This window comes from Trachypithecus francoisi, unplaced genomic scaffold, assembly GCF_009764315.1.
Source record: "Trachypithecus francoisi isolate TF-2019V2 unplaced genomic scaffold, Tfra_2.0 Lachesis_group11, whole genome shotgun sequence".
In the NCBI taxonomy this organism is placed as follows: Eukaryota; Metazoa; Chordata; class Mammalia; order Primates; family Cercopithecidae; genus Trachypithecus; species Trachypithecus francoisi.
In genome coordinates, this window is record NW_022681456.1 from 3850359 (window position 1) to 3868207 (window position 17849).

A 17849-nucleotide genomic window follows, 5' to 3' on the forward strand; every position below is an offset into this window, starting at 1 on the left:
TACTTACGTGCATCCCTTTCTGGTGGAAAAGTTCAGATTTTGAGTCCCATGCACAAAGGAGTCTGCACAAGTGAGCATTATTGGGGAGTGAGAGGAGCTGTCTGCGTTGGGAAGGAGCTAGTCATTGTCCCTGTGCGAGAAGATTAGACCGCCGAGAGATGCCTCCAAACCACACCTGTGGAGTCAGCCAGGCGGTATTTGAGCTGCATGTAGAGACTGGGCTCCCTGCTGTGCTTCCTTTTTTCATTGCCCTCCATACAATGGATGGTGGCAAGCAGGTGAGGGAAGCAAGATGTTTGATTTACCCATGCTAAACACAAAATAGCAACCACACCAGTGGGCACAACTAAACTACGGGCAGGTCCCATTCCCAGAATGCTTCCAGGTTCACAAGCCTGACATAGCCCCGTGCCTTTCTCCTGGTGATTGCACTTTGTCCTCCAAGCAAAACCTGCCCAATCTCAACCGCAATGCTGCCTTCTCCATGGAGCCCCCAAATCAAGCCCTGCCCACCCTGATTGCTACCTATTTGACCCATTGATGGGGAGGAGAGGAGGGAGGCTGGCAGGATGGGACTCTGTTTCTGAATCCAAACTGTTCGAAAGTGATGTTTGAACAGTTTGGGTTCCTTCAGACCCTATGTCCCCTTGCCTGAAACTCTATTATTGTCTCCTCTTCACTCATTCTCACAGACATCTAAAATTCATGTTTTTTAAATTTTCCTTGCTTCGTACATTTTACCAATCATCTCCCCCAGATAGACTTAGTACATTCTACCTCTAATGCTGTTGTTTACTGAATACTTCCGAGCGCACAGATATCCATATAATTAAGCTTTTATAAACCTCTTACATAGTTGTTCACAATCCTGTTTGCATGTTGGAATCTTTCTGGATAAAAAGAAGAGTCAAGGAAGGAAGGAGGGAGGGAGGGAGGGAGGGAGGAAGGAAGGAGGAAGGAAGGAAGGAAGGAAGGAAGGAAGGAAACTGATTGCTGTGTTACAGGAAAGAGGTCCCGATCCAGACCCCAAGAGAGGGTTCTTGGATCTTGCACAAGAAAGAATTCAGGGCAAGTCCACCGTACAAAGCAAAAGCAAGTTTATTAAGAAAGTGAAGTGGTAGAATGATTTGTAATCCTTTGGGTATATACCCAGTAATGGGATTGCTGGGTCACGTGGTATGTATGGTTCTAGATCCTTGAGGAATTGCCACACTGTCTTCCACAATGGCTGAACTAATTTACACTCCTACCAACAGTGTAAAACCATTCCTATTTCTCCACAGTCTCGCCAGCATCTATTGTTTCCTGACTTTTTAATAATTGCCATTCTGACTGGCATGAGATGGTATCTCATTGTGGTTTTCATTTGCATTTCACTAATGATCAGTGATGATGAGCTTTTTTTCATATGTTTGTTGACCACATAAATGTCTTCTTTTGAGAAGGGTCTGTTCATATCCTTTGCCTATTTTTTGATGGAGTTGTTTGTTTTTTTTTCTTGTAAATTTGTTTAAGTTCCTTGTAGATTCTGGATATTAGACCTTTGTCAGACACATAGATTGCAAAAATTTTCTCCCATTCACAGTACGTTGCCTGTTCACTCTGATGCAAAAAAAAAAAAAAAAAAAAAAGTAAAGTGGTGAAAGGGCAGCTATTCCATAGACGGAGTAGGATGTTCCTGAAAGTAAGAGGAGGAAGGCGTCCACCCTAGGTACGATGCTTGTGTATGTGGGGAGATGTGTTCTGCTACAAGGGTTTGTGATAAAGCATTAATTTTCTTAATTACTGTATTTTCCAATAATCAATATTATTATCTTTAAGTAAAATTAGGAATGCCTTTGCTCTCAAGATATTGGGATATCAGGACACTCCAAGTCTGGGTCTGTTTAGTAAACATTATTAATTGTTCCCTTACCCATAAACATCTAGAGGCTGGGAATGCCAAACTTTCTGGGAATGCAGCCTAGCAAGTCCCAGCCTCACTTTCCAGCCCTCACTCAAGATGGAGTCGCTCTGATTCTAACGCCTCTGACGTATCTGCCCCCTGCCTTTACAACAGGACCCTTAATCCGAAGGGTTGTGAGGGATGAAGATCCGTCTTTAACTTCTTCAGGCTGAATAGGGGCGATGGTATTCCTGCCTAACTATTAGGGTCTCTTGCATTCAGGGTAGAGAGAAGCCCAGTCAGAGAGCATTGGTATGGTGAGGGTTGTTACTCCAAGTTCCAACAAAAGGTGAAGAAAGAGAGCATTGGTATGGTGAGGGTTGTTCACAACTCTTCAGTTCCAACAAAAGGTGATATCTGGAAGGTTAATAAGTGTCCAATTTAAGAAAGTGTTGAGTGAGCTTGGCTTGCATTCCCACACAAAGAGCACAACTGCAATATATTCCACAACAGCAAAGCAAAATGAGGAAAGTCATTCTAAGTAAACGAAACAGGAAGGCATTCCAAGAACTGGGCAGTTGTTGGAACCCAACTGAGGTGGGGTTGACTGATAGTGCCTCAGTGACAGAGATGTAATGTCTAAAGCTTTGATAGCCTGGGTAATCTTATGTGAATAGTCTGGAACATACACACAACATTTGGTTGTGATCACAGCACAAGTTCACTCTTGGGCCGCTATTAAAATGTCCAAAGCCATAGGGTTTTGTAAGGCTTCCTGCCTAATCTGAGAAGTTTGCTTAGTTAGGAGGATACGGCCAGGGCGTGTATGATTGAAAGCTGCAGCAGTGTGCTTAGCTAAGGCTTTAACTTGTAACTGGATACTGATTGTACCTGCCAGTGGGGAAAATATAGCCATCGGATAGAACCACGAAGATGCCCATTTTTGTCACCTATGGTGAGCTTTTACAGTTTCCCAGTTAGATGGGAGAGAGTCCAATCTGGTGAGGATGTATCCTGGGAGATAAGCACGACCTCATGTACATCTTCCAGTTCAGTTATAAGGTACATATGGCCAGCCATGTGTTCCACAAGCCCATAACCATCCCCAAGGAGAAGGGTAGTCACTCATTTTTGGCAAATTATCTTGCCATCCCATCCACATCTGGTCTGTTAGAAGGGTCTGATTACATTATTGAGGTGACAGCCATCCTATATCATGGGTTTTCAGTCTGGTGGTGACTATTATTATGCCTTTCACAACATACAGGAGCTTGCCTGATACCTGCATTGAAACAGCTGTCATTCACCCGAATTCATCATGTATAGCATAACCTAAAGCTGGGGTGGAGTTTAGCTGTTTTCTAATTAAATTAAAATGGTGCCTTCTTATCTTTTCATAGGAGGGGAAGGGGCTAAGGCCCATGTGACTATGATACATGGGAAAAGAGGGATTATGTTTATGATGTTCAGTTTCCCAGTCATAATAAAATCCCCATAAACTTGGGTTGGTTGGTTGAATATGCCAGGGCTACTGGACGTGGAGGAAAGTGGCAATTCTCCACATACCCAATAGTTTGTCTGATTATGCAGAGAGGCGAAAGTCTGGGCCCACTCAGTAAATAAGTCACTCTCTGCATGATTCCAACTTATACCCGAAAGTAGAATACCAATCCGTGTCTTTATGTTACCCATCCTTTTCATTTCTTCTGAACAGGAGTCCGAGGTCACTGATTGTCTCACGGGAATAAACGGGATCAGTCTCTTGTGTTCCGTTGGCCTGTGGGACTTCATAAGAGAAAGGTTTAATTCGAGATAAGTGGACCCAACTATTTATTCCCAGAAGTTTAACTACAGTTGGGGGGTACTATAGAAAACTTGATAGGGTTCCTTCCATTTTGGGAGAAAGTTGATCTGGGGATCCTTCCTTCCAAGTATTTAATAGGACCCAATTTCCCAGGTGGGTTGGAACAAGATTCTCTTCCTTAGCTGGGGAAGGGAAGTCTTTGATTTCCATATTCAAGGAGTGTGTTTTGCACTTGTTCTAAGTTGATCACATAATTCTGTAGCTTGAAAGTATCTATGTCTATTAGGAGGCCTATAGTTAAGAAAGGTCTTCCATTCATTGTTTCAAAAGGCTGAGGTGCAGATTTCCTTTAGGGGCCCCTCGAACCCGTAATAAGACTACAGGTAATAAAGACAGCCAGGTTTCTGATGTTTCTTGGCATAGTTTAGCAAAAGTCCTTTTTAGAGTTGGATTAGCTCTTTCTACTTTCCCTGAAGACTGTGGCCTCCACGCCGAGTGAAGGCGGTGCTGAATTCCTAGGGCTGAAGATAGGTTTTGGGTAATTGTGGCTGTGGAAGGTGGGCCATTATCGCTGTGTAAGCTCTCAGGCAGCCCAGATCTAGGCATTCTTTCCTTTAGCAAGAGGTTAGAAACCTCAATTGCCTTTTCAGACCGGATAGGAAAAGCCTCAATCCAACTGGTCAATGTGTCAATGAATACTAATAAATATTTAAACTCTTTACATGGGAGCATCGGAAATAACCTACTTGCCCGTCTTTGCCAGGGTGTGCTCCTCTATGCTGAGCAGGCCTTACTAGAGCAGGAGGTGAAGCTTGGTTATTTGGATTATTCCTGACACGTAGTTCACAGGCCCGAGTTACCTGCTTTACTGTTTTAAGTAAGCCTTTTCCTATAAAAAGGTGAGACGTTAATTGAAACAGGGAACCTCTTCCCCAATGAGTAGAGCCATGCAAATGCTTAACTATTTTCCACTGATTCGCACCTGGTGTTAACAGTTTGTTGTCCTTCCCTGGTGCACAGAGCTACTTCCATCTGTAAACCATTCTACCTCGGGATTATCTAGAGGCTCATCTTCTAAATACGGATGGCTGGAGTAAACTTGCTCCATCACTTGAATACGAGAATGACCTAGGGTGCCTGTGGGTTCAGGCAAACAGGTAGCTGGATGCAAAGTCTGGCATACTTGAAGTGTTCTATCAGGAGCGTCTAGCAACAAAGCCTGGTATTTATTCACAGGAAAGGAGAAGGAGCCATTTCTGTCTGCCTTATCATTTCAAAAAGATACTACTGTTCGCAGCTGAGTTAACAAATCCTTTCCCAACAAGGGGTGGGGCATTCAGGAGAAAACCAAAGTCCCCGAAGAGCAGCTTAAAGGATAAGTAAAATGGCATCCATGGACTTGTCCATCTATCCCCTTGACCGTACAGTTTTTGGGGTGACAGAGGCCCCCTATAATGGATGAAAACAGAGTAAGCATCCCAGAAGGAAGTTAGTATTCTTACCTGGCGCATCAAGGGTTACCCGAGGCTCCTCCGGGGATATGGCGAGTTGTCCAATGGGAGCTGTGGCGGAAGGTCTCGGGCCCGTCACTCAGGATTGCCCGGCTATTTCGGTCATCATCAGTTCTGATACCAGTGGCTCTTTCTGGGATGCTGGGCAATCCCTCTTCCAATGACCAGTTTTCTTTTCTTTATTTTATTTTAGTTTAAGTTCTGAGGTACATGTACAGAACGTGCAGGTTTGTTACACAGATATACATGTGCCATGGTGATTTGCTGCACCCATCAATCCGTCATCTAGGTTTTAAGCCCCGCGTGCATTAGGTATTTCTCCTAATTATATCTCTCCCCTTGCTGTCCACCCACCGACAGGCCCTGGCATGTGATGGTCCCCTTCCTGTGTCCATGTGATCTCATCGTTCAACTCCCACTTGTGAGTGAGAACATGTGGTGTCTGGTTTTCTGTTCCTGTGTTAATTTGCTGAGAATGATGGTTTCCAGCTTCATCCATGTCCCCACAAAGGACATGAACTCATTTGCTTTTATGGCTGCACAGTATTCCATGGTGAATATGTGCCACATTTTCTTTATCCAGTCTATCATTGATGAGCATTTGGGTGGGTTCCAAGTCTTTGCTATTGTGAATAGCACTGCAGTAAACATATGTGTACATGTGTCTTTATAGTAGAATGGTTGATAATCCCTTGGGTATATACCCAGTAATGGGATTGCTGGGTCAAATGGTATTTCTGGTTCTAGATCCTTGAGGGATCACCACACTGTCTTCCACTATGGTTGAACTAATTTACACCCCCACCAACAGTGTAAAAGCATTCCTATTTCTTCACATCCTCTCCAGTACCTGTTGTTTCCTGACTTTTTAATGATCACCATTCTCACTGGTGTGAGATGGTATCTCACTGTGGTTTTGATTTGCATTTCTCTGATGACCAGTGATGATGAGCTTTTTTTTCATGTTTGTTGGCCACATAAATGTCTTCTTTTAAGAAGTGTCTCTTCATATCCTTCGCCCACTTTTTGATGGGTTTGTTTGTTTGTTTGTTTCTTGTAAATTTGTTTAAGTTTCTTATAGATTTTGGATGTTAGACCTTTGTCAGATGGATAGATTGCAAAAATGTTCTCCCATTCTGTAGGTTTCCTGTTCACTCTAATGATATTTTCTCTTGTTGTGTAGAAGCTCTTTAGTTTAATTAGATCTCATTTGTCAATTTTGGCTTTTCTTGCCATTACTTTCGGTGTTTTAGTCATGAAGTCTTTGCCTATGCCTATGTCCTGAATGGTATTGCCTATGTTTTCCTCTAGCGTTTTTGTGGTTTTAGGTTTTATGTTTAAGTCTTTAATCCATCTTGAGTTAATTTTTGTATAAGGTATAAAGGAAAGGGTCTGGTTTCTGTTTTCCACATATGGCTAGCCAGTTTTCACAGCACCATCTATTAAATAGGGAATCCTTTCTCCATTGCCTGTTTTTTCAGGTGTGTTGAAGATCAGATGGTTGTCGATGTGTGGTGTTATTTCTGAGGTCTCTGTTCTGTTCCATTAGTCTATATATCTGTTTTGGTACCAGTACCACACTGTTTTGGTTACTGTACCCTTGTAGTATAGTTTGAAGTCAGATAGCGTGATGCCGCCCGCTTTGTTCTTTTTGCTTAGGATTGTCTTGGCTATACAGGCTCTTTTTTGGTTCCAGGTGAAATTTAGAGTAGTTTTTCCTAGTTCTGTGAAGAAAGTCAATGGTAGCTTGATGGAGATAGCATTGAATCTATAAGTTGCTTTGGGCAGGATGGCCATTTTCACGATACTGATTCTTCCTCTCCATGAGCATGGAATGTTTTTCCATTTGCTTGTGTCCTCTCTGATTTCCTTGAGCAGTGGTTTGCAGTTCTCCCTGAAGAGGTCCTTCACGTTCCTCATAAGTTATATTCCTAGGTATTGTATTCTCTTTGTAGCGATTTTGAATGGGAATTCATTCATGACTTGGTTCTCTGCTTGTCCATTATTAGTGTATGGGAATGCCTGTGATACTTGCATATCGATTTTCTATCCTGAGACTGCTGAAGTTGCTTATCGGCTTAAGGAGTTTTTGGGCTGAGACAATGGGGTTTTCTAAATATACAATCATGTCATCTTCAAAGAGACAATTTGACTTCCTCTCTTCCTATTTGAATACCCTTTATTTCTTTCTCTTGCCTGATTGCCCTGGCCGGAACTTCCAATACTGTGTTGAATAGGAGTGGTGAGAGAGGGCATCCTTGTCTTGTGCCGGTTTTCAAAAGGAGTGCTTCCAGCTTGTGCCCATTCAGTATGATACTGGCTATGGGTTTTTCAAAAATAGCTCTTATTATTGTGAGATATGTTCAGATCTAAAATTGACACCCTAACATCACAATTAAAAGAGCTAGAGAAGCAAGAGCAAACAAATTCAAAAGCTAGCAGAAGACAAGAAATAAGTAAGATCAAAGCAGAACTGAAGGAGACAGAGTCATGAAAATCCCTTCAAAAAAATCCGTGAATCCAGGAGCTGGTTTTTGGAAAAGATTAACAAAATAGAGACTGCTAGCCAGACTAATAAAGTAGAAAAGAGAGAAGAATCAAATAGACAAAATAAGAAATGATAAAGGGGATATCACCACTGATCCCACAGAAATACAAACTACCATCAGAGAATACTACAAACACCTCTAGGACAATAAACTAGCAAATCTAGAAGAAATGGATAAATTCCTAGACGAACACATCCTACCAAGACTAAACCAGGAAGAAGTCGAATCCCTGAATAGACCAATAACAAGTTCTGAAATTGAGGCAGTAATTAATAGCCTACCAACCAAAAAAAGCCCAGGACCAGACAGATTCACAGCCGAATTTTACCAAAGGTACAAAGAGGAGCTGGTACCATTCCTCCTAAAACTATTCCAAACAGCAGAAAAAGAGGGACTCCTCCCCAACTCATTTTATGAAGCCAGCATCATCCTGATACCAAAACCTGGCAGAAACACAACAAAAAAAGAAAATTTCAAGCCAGTATCCCTGATGAACATTGATGTGAAAATCCTCAATAAAATACTGGCAAACTGAATCCAGCAGCAGCACATCAAAAAGCTTATCCACCACAATCAAGTCGACTTCATCCCTAGGATGCAAGGCTGGTTCAACATATGCAAATCAATAAATATAATCCATCACATAAACAGAACCATGTCTAGCTCTTTTTCTTCTTTTCCTCTCATCAAACATGCACACAACTGCTGCAGAGGTTTATCCTGACTGAGCAGCAAAAATGCTTGACCATAGGATATTTCATCCCGCTTTCCCTCCCGCTTACAAAACAAACTCACTTGAAGTATAGTATTGAAGGCCATAGTTCCAGTAGGAGGCCATTTCTCTTGCTTTTCCAAATAATAACAAAGCCAAATACCAGTATTACATAAAAACACCAGTTTTCTGTTCTTAAGCCCATTCGGTTGAAACTGGTCCCAGTGTTCGAGAATATATCCCAGTGGTGAGTTCTTTGGAACCGATGCTGTGGTTCCCATGAAGGAAGCAGGTGATGCTGAAAGAAAAGTTCCAAACCTGTGAGATCGTATTGCCGCTGGCCGAGTTCCACTAACAAGGATAAGACAGGTTTTGAAGGCCAGCTGCATTAATGAGGGGATCCCTGCCAAAAATAGAATTCTCTTATTCACATTATCCAAATAACATAAGTGAACTGAGCCAGGAATCTTAGATAAACCACAACACGGACTTTGACAAAAATGTCAAATAAGGCAAAGGAAATGAAGAGGATTTAGATGAGAAGGACCAGAGCAAGCAGATTCTGGGCAATAGCAGACAAGCAAAGCTGGTTTGCCCAAATCCAAGAAAGGAAAGAAGTTTTTTTAGTGTGCAAAATGAAACAAAATGGCAAAGGGAAGAGTCCCCTGATTTCCATCCTTGTGCTTCTCAATCACACCTAGTCAGCATAGTGACAACAAAACACAACCACATCTATCTAATCTTACTGCTCATAGCTGTTAAATACCAAATCTCAATCAGCAATTTTAGAGACAGAGCCATCAATGCTCTTTTCTCCTAGTGTTTTGCAGGCAGACAGTTGGAAATCGGGAGGCACATAGGAAAAGACTAAGTTAAAATCCCTAAGACCCTTTAAATAAAGTCTCCTGAAAATGACAGTGAAACAGAGACAGCAACCAAGAAATTGATTCATGCAGCAATAGAAAAAGGCAGGTTAATATGAAGAGCAGAGCCTGCGGTGCCAAACCTGCTTTTAGCCGAGAGGGACTTTACTGAGAGGAGCCTCTAACCCCCTAAATCTTAGAAGCAACTAAATCGGGCCCTAACCCAAGATCAGGCCTCTAACCCAAGGTTGGTCAAGCATCCTTGCCTTTTATTAAGAGTGGCCTCTAACCCACTCTGTCTTAGGAGAGACTCTGACTCCCCTAAGTTGGGCCTCTAACCCAATCCCATTCTGTACCCAGGTATATGCACCCCACTTGCCCAAAGTTAGCCAATTGGTGCATGCAGATGATTTTCCTTTGGATCGGGGGTCTCTTCAGTATCATCCGTTTGGGGTTTGCCAGAAATATGTTACAGGACCCCAACATTTACCCAAAGGTAGTCATTGGGTCAGGGTTTCTGCACTCTAGTCCCATCTGTGGTCACCAGAAATATGTTACAGGAAAGGGGTTCTGATCCAGACCCCAAGAGAGGGTTCTTGGATCTCATGCAAGAAAGAATTGAGGGCAAGTCCAAAGTGCAAAGCAAAAGCAAGCTTATTAAGAAAGTAAAGTGGCGAAAGGACAGCTACTCCATAGACAGCGTAGGACATTCCGGAAGTAAGAGGAGGAAGGTGTCCACCCTGGGTACAATGTTTGTGTATACGGAGAAATGTGCTCTGCTACAAGGGTTTGTGATAAAGGATTAATTTTCTTAATTACTATGTTTTATAAGAGTCAATATTATTATCTTTATTTCTTTCTTTGAGACAGGGTCTTGCTGTCACCCAGGCTGGAGTACAGTGGCACGATCTCAGTTCACTGCAACCTCTGCCTCCTGGGTTCAAGCAATTCTCCTGCCTCAGCCTCCCCAGTAAGTGGGATTACAGGCACATGCCACCATGCCCGGCTAGTTTTTTTTTTTTTTTTTTTCTTAGAGGTGAGGCTCCACCATGTTGGCCAGGCTGATCTTGAACTCCTGACCTCAAGTGATCCACCCGCCTCAGACTCCCCTAAGTGCTGGGATTACAGGAATGAGCCACCACGCCCGGCAACATTATTTTCTGTAAAGCAAAATTAGGAATGTCTTTTTTCTCCAGATATTGGGATATCTGGACACTCCCAAGTCTGGGTCTGTTTAGTTAACATTAATTTGTTCCCTTAACCGTAAACATCTAGATGCTAGGAATGCCTAACTTTCTGGGAATGCTGCCCGGCAAGGGCCAGCCTCATTTTCCAGCCCTCACTCAGGATGGAATTGCTCTGGTTCAAACACCTTTGATCCTGGCTCCACTCAGGAACAATCAGAAATCTCTAAGGATGATGCCTGGACATTGCTTTATTTGTAAAGTTCCCAGGCAATTTGAATGCATGGGAGGTGGAAAAATCACTGCTTTAACCAGATATATTTTATAAACTTCTCTTTGACTGACTGTATTTATCTCCTATAATACATCAGATTCCCTTCTGATGAATATCAGGAATTGCATTCTATTATAAGCACAAAATGCAACAAGATAAACATGACCATTGTTTTCAGGATATGTACCATCTGTCAGACATACAAACTGCAAGGGCACAGTCCTTGTCTTCAGAGTAAAACGTGAAGAAGTGATAAATATTGCCTACTATGCAAGAGTTTGGGAAGTTGTTCAGTGCTAAATATTTACAAAAGGGCATTAAAATTAAAATTTCCACTGTTGCACTAAGATACACGTGATGAGATATTCCAACGAGATCACCGTGTGCAGCATTTATAAAGGAAATTGTCGGGAACTCGGTCCACAGCCCTACTGTAGATGAACTATTGGAGAACTCAAGAACTCAGTCCACAACTGTAGATGAACTATTGGGGAACTCAGGAACTCGGTCCACAACCCTACTGTAGATGAACTATTGGGGAACTCAGGAACCCGGTCCACAACCCTACTGTAGAGGAACTATTGGGGAACTCAAGAACTCGGGCCACAGCCCTACTGTAGATGAACTATTGGGGAACTCATGCAAGCTAAGGCATCTTTCCACAAAATCACACGCATGCAGCGTTTTCCCCACAAGTTCAAGGTACAACCTTCCTGAACGTTGGTATAGTCCTGGGTTAAGAATTCTCAACTTAGAATATTTTCATCACCACTTCTTAGAGAGGGCAGTTGGCTGAAAAAAGACATTGTTGCTTTTACATCTTGGCCAGGAAAACGATCTAAAGAAGAAGGGAAAATCTAAATTTATAGAACAATCATGTAAGGTTATAGGAAGAGTAAAATTAGATGAAGTAAATGGAGCACTTATTACCTTATATTTATTGAATGGTATTATAGGTGGGTCTTCTAGGATGGCAAGAACTTACATATATGAAGAGATTTATAAGGCTTTTCTGATAAAACAAACTCTAAAAACAGAAGTATGGGGCTGTGGGGTGGGAGGCCTCCAGCATTCCAGTGCAGGCAAGGTTTGTCGATTTTTATTTCAGGTCAAGGAACCTGGAAGGAAATAGGGGTAGAATGTGATGTGGACATATAAGCAGTTATTGTGTACAATGAACTACACTCATGCAGGTGTTCACACGGCTCAAACACAAGTCATGCTAATTCTGTTCTATAAATTCCTTTTCTCGTGATTAAAAACAGAAGGCGAGGCCCAGCACAGACAAGATGGAGATTATCCCATTTCTTCAACAGGAAAGTCATACCAAAATTCTTATCAAGTTCAAATACAAAAACAAAGATGCATTCTAGCATCTTAATTCCAAGTCCCCTCTAGCTGTGAGTAGAAATGCCAGTCAGGGGCTTCAAAGAGACGGTGGCATCCTTTTTTTTTTTTTTTTTTGAGACGGAGTCTCGCTCTGTCGCCCGGGCTGGAGTGCAGTGGCCGGATCTCAGCTCACTGCAAGCTCCGCCTCCCGGGTTCACGCCATTCTCCTGCCTCAGCCTCCCAAGTAGCTGGGACTACAGGCGCCGCCACCTCGCCCGGCTAGTTTTTTTGTATTTTTTAGTAGAGACGGGGTTTCACCGTGTTAGCCAGGATGGTCTCGATCTCCTGACCTCGTGATCCGCCCGTCTCGGCCTCCCAAAGTGCTGGGATTACAGGCTTGAGCCACCGCGCCCGGCCTCCTTTTCTTGTGAAAAGAAAGGTGTGGGAAAAAAAAGCCCACCATGGCCTAGGGAATTTGTTGACGATTTTGATCACACCAGCTGCTTCTCAAAGAGTTAAACAACTTTCTTTCAGGAGCCAAGGAGTGCATTTTGTAGGATTCAAAAACCAGCCGTCATCTTTTCCCCATCATTACTCATAGCCCATTGCAGCTATCCCGTTCCATGGAAGAGATAGCTGCTTAAGCGGAAGGCTGATCTCCGCAATTGGGGTTCTTTCTTTTGGCAGTTCTTCTCATCTCATTTCTCTGCCCCCCGCTTCCTCTCCTCTTTCTTTTCCCCCTCCCCGTCGTCTTCTTCTATCTTTCTTTTTCTTTTCTTATTGTTTCTTTCTTTCTTTTTTTTTTTTTTAGACCTATTTTCATTCTGTCGCCCAGGCTGGAGTGCAGTGGTATGATCCCAGCTCACCACAACCTCTGCCTCCCAAGTTCAAGCAATTCTCATGCCTCAGCCTCCCGAGTAGCTGAGATTATAGGCACATGCCACCACACCCGGCTAATTTTTTGATTATTAGTAGAGATAGAGTTTTGCCCTGTTGGCCAAGCTGGTCTCAAACTCCTGACCTCAAGTGATTGCTTTCATCTTTCCTTTCTTTCTACTTCTCTCTCTCCTTCCATTTCTCCCTCCCTCCTCCTTTCTCTCTCTCCCTCCTTCTCTATTCATTAGAATCTCCCCTGATATTCTAGTTTTCCATCTCATCCCTCCCATTGAGAACAAGGCTCCCTGGAAGCCCCACCATTTATCTCTGAGCTTCTTACTGATAAACTTGGGTGAGTTTGGCGGTGTAATAAAAAATGTCAACAGCTTTGTCACATGTAAAAGAACAAACCTTATTCTCCTAAATGTCAGAGTTCAATGATCATTTCTCAAAGGTTTAAATTCAAATCTTTTAGAAACAGATCTGACAGGTAGACGTTGTTTGTCCACTGAGGCTTTAAAATGCACCTCTCTCAGCGGGTTCCTCTGTTCATTCTCACCTACACCCTGTTCATTTCCTCTTCAGGCAAAAGCAGGCACTAAATCTACATTTTTCTACCTGTCACATAGAAGAGCAGATATTATACCAAAAATCACTATGATGAGGCAGCCAGCTAATTAATTACTTAAATAGCTGTAAAAATAATCCAGAAAGTCCTAGGTGGATTTGTTTCTAGATGTATGCTTATAGGAAAATTGAGTGTCTAGCAACCAGTGTTTGTCTCAATGACTCCCATCTCCATGTAGTATCTGGCGACTTCTCCATGCTCATCACAGCAACCTCTTGACCCTGCTTTGTTGTGCACACCTTGCCTGCTTCTCTGCAATTCTGTCTTACCACTGCCAGATAACAGAACCGTGTCACCCTCAGACATCCTTAAAATTCACCCAACTCAATCTGGCTGTGGCTTTGGAAAATCCAATAGAAGTTGCATAGACATTTGTGAGAGTGAGGAAACGTGTTCTCCTAAATGGAGAATGGGAAAGGAAGCGTTTAAGAAATGCAATCACTATTTCCTGTAATTATCCACAAATACCCACTCTGGGGCAGCTGAGCAGCCCACAGACAGAAGGACTTTGGAACCTGGAGTGATAGTATCTAAGACCAGGCAAATGCTGCAGAGCATATTAAAGCTCCTTTGTTCATTTTGGAATGGCGTCTCTGAATGCTCTTTGCAGAGATGTGTGCACTTGATTTCATGTGGAGGTACATAGAGAAATGGCCAAGGGCTGCCCACTCTCTGCCAAGCATGCTATGCCTCATCAGTCCCTGAAAGCTGTTCTCCTCTGTGTCTTCTCTCCAGTGCGGATGGCGCCTCTTACGAGGTCATGCAGATCGACGTGGAGGTGGAAGAGCCCAGTGACCTGCCAGCCACACAGCTGGTCACGTGGCAGGTCGAGTACCCCGGAGAGATCACGTCTGACTTGGGAGTGTCGAAGATCTATGTGAGCCCAAAGGACTTGACTGGAGTTGTGCCACTTGCTATGGTAAGCAAGCCCCTCCTTGGGCTGTTAGGACTGAACTCGGGGGAGGGGAAGGCGCTGTACGGTGACCCAGGCTGGGTGGGGAAAAGTGGAGGAGCCAAGAACCGGGACAGTGAGAAATGAAACCACAAAGCTGACTGCCAATAGCCAATTGTTTTGTGTGTGTGTGTGAGTGGGTGTGTGTGTGTATCTATCATCTATCTATCTATCTATCTATCTATCTATCTATCTATCTATCTATAAAACAATTTTCTTAACATATTATTTAGAAAATAACTTCCAGGTGTTAGATTTGGGTCTGCTATTGTGTGAAAATTATTGATGATAGATGTGTTTGTAGCTTATGATGTAGACACCTGTGGATCTCGAACCCACACAGCTGTGGAGTTCATGTAGCTCAAGTATAGGAGTGAAATGTGCTGAGACGTTTGTCAAACACCTGCCTGGTCCCCCAGACCACCAATTAGAAAATATTGACCAGTGTTCTTATGATATGCTGAAAGAACACCAGAAATCAGTTCTTCAATCCAAGGCAATTGAACAGCTGCCTGGTGACACTAAACTGGTTACTGTGTTTGTTGTTCATTAGGAAATGTAAAGGTGTTTGGGTGACTGTAGTTGACAAGGGCTCTTACTCTTTTATTTGAGAGGCACTGAGCATTCCTGGTTATTATTTTATGTGAGACGGTCGTGCCCTTTGCTTTGGACTCTTAGTGGTTCTGTCACAGGGAATAGCAATGCTTGAACGTTGAGGGAATAGCAAGGAGAAAGGCTTGAACCCGGGAGGTGGAGGTGACAGAGCCAGCCTGAGTGACAGACGGAGACTTCATCTCAAAACAAAACAAAATGAAATATGGTTGGCTGAGTTGTTAGCAATGTGCGGCTTCCTCTGGAACTAAGTGGAGAGCCAGAGTCCTGTCTGATCAACCTTTTGTACTGGGAGTGTTCTGACTCTTTCCAGAGCAAGGTACCTTATTTTAACCTTGACTTGGTTGGTAAAAGAGTGTTGTCATGCAAGGGATGTGGTTGCCATTATTAAATTACTTTGCTTTTGTTCATTCTATCTTTATTGAGAGATATGTGAAAGAAATGTTAGATCCATGCATCCATTGATTGATTGATTGATTGATTAATGTCACACATCCCTGACACAGAAGAGAAAAGGAGGAAAGCCAGCCTGCCTGGACGGCGGGCAGTGAGTGAGTTGAGTTTAGTCTCCGGGGAACTTGGAAGCCAGCATGAGGAGTTGGATTGTTGCATGCAGTGGGAAGCCCCTGTGAGGGGTCTGCAGGGGAGCCACATGGACTGACTTATGTTTTCAGAAGATCAGTGTGGCTGTACATGGAGAATGAATTCAAGAGGGTAAGGGAGCATTAGGGGACTGTATTCTGGCTTCTGGAAGAAAAAAAAAAAAAGACCTTATAATGCCGACCTACAGAGCTTGATGTTTACTTGGCTCTTGACATCCTGTGTAAATTTCAGCAGCCTGGGACTCATAAGGTGGCTCCGGCAGGTCAGGGTGTGGCCTCTTTCCATCCTGTTGCTTTGAGTAACCCCAAAGACATTGACCTAATCACTCTTACTCCAAACTAATGACAACCATACCCACGTTACAGTGATTTTCTAAATTTTCACATTTCATGTTGATGAAGTTGCAGGAAAATGGGAATCATTACACAAAGCAGGTGGAATTTTATATTTGTTAAGCTTTCTGGAAGTCAGTTTGGCAAATATTATTTAAAAGGTAATACCATATCGTATATTGTATTACTTTAAAAAATTTGTTTATTATTTATTTTTCTTTTTTTTGTGAGACAGAATTTCACTCTGTCGCCCAGGCTGGAGTGCAGTGGCGCAATCTCAGCTCACTGCAACCTCTGCCCCCCGGGTTCAAGTGATTCTCCTGCCTCAGCCTCCTGAGCAGCTGGGATTACAGGCACCTGCCAACATGCCCAGCTAATTTTTGTGTTTTTAGTAGAGATGGGGTTTCACCATGTTAGCCAGGCTGGTCTTGAACTCCTGACCTAAGGTGATCCACCTGCCTCGGTTTCCCAAAGTGCTGGAATTACAGGCATGAGCCACCATACCTGGCCTATAAATTTTCATAATATATTTTATAAGTGGAAAAGGGAAGAGTGTGCTTCTGTCCTTCTGGAGCACCCTACCTCTGTTCCCACTCCATCAGCCTAGGAGCTCCACCAAGTGCTGACATCTAGCTGCAAGGGAGCCTGGAGAGAGTGAGCTATTCCAGGAGCCAGATGCCCTGCTGCAAGCATGCAGCAGTGGGAGAAGGGAGTGCACCTGGGGAAATGTCTGGGGCTGTCCTGGCTGAGATAATAGCAGTGGAGCAGCAGCATCCACCTTAGAAGACGAGACTTCCGGATGCACTGCACACGGGTGTGAAGAAAACACATGAATAAAAGATGTCTCCTAGCTTTAGGCCCAAACAAAAATTCCTGGTATATATCCACGACGCTACCACACAAGCTTAAAATTTAAGGGCTTTTGGCCAGGTGCGGTGGCTCACGCCTGCAATACCAGCACTTTGGGAGGAGTGGATCACGGGGCGGGCGGATCACGAGGTCAGGAGATCGAGACCATCCTGACTAACATGGTGAAACCCCATCTCTGCTAAAAGTACAAAAAAATTAGCCAGGTGTGGTGACGGGCACCTGTAGTCCCAGTTGCTGGGGAGGCTGAGGCAGGAGAATGGCGGGAACCCGGGAGGTGGAGCTTGCAGTGAGCCGAGATCATGCCACTACACTCCAGCCTGGGAGACAGAGTGAGTCTCTGTCTCAAAAAAAAAAAAAAAAAAAAAAAGAATTAAGGGCTTTTTGTTATAAAATAACCTATGATCTATATTTTTGTACAAAAATCTTTGCACACATTTTTAATGAACTCCTTCAGGTGAACTTTTAGAAATAAATTCAAATCAAGGGATATGCAATATTGTATTACCTTTTCTATAATGTTTGCCAAACTGCCTTTCAGAAAGCTTAACCAATTAAAAATTCCGCCTGCTATATGTAATGATACCCATTTTCCTGCAACTTCCTCTAACATGAAATAGTAAAGTTTAGAAAACAGACAATTTATTCAGCAAAAAGTACATCTCAGTGTTGCTTTAATTTGCCCTTCTTAGATGACATTTTATTTCCTATTAAGCATTTGGTTTTTGCCCATTTTCTTTTCTCATTGGGAATTCCATTTCTTCTTATAGCTTTGTTAAAATCTTTTTTTTATTATGGTAGAAATCATATAACATTCAAGCTACCATCTTAACCATTTTAAGTGTATCGTTTAGTAATGTTAAGTATT

At 43.0% G+C, this 17849-nt stretch overlaps 1 protein-coding gene across 1 annotated transcript in view; it reads left to right on the forward strand.

The window, feature by feature from the left end:
• Positions 1–17849, forward strand: part of LOC117090770 (transmembrane protein 132D-like) — a 484643-nt gene that overhangs the window by 353765 nt on the left and 113029 nt on the right. The window contains exon 5 of the mRNA XM_033223371.1: positions 14351–14534. Coding sequence (XP_033079262.1) covers positions 14351–14534 — 184 coding nt within the window. The remainder of the gene's footprint in view (positions 1–14350; positions 14535–17849) is intronic.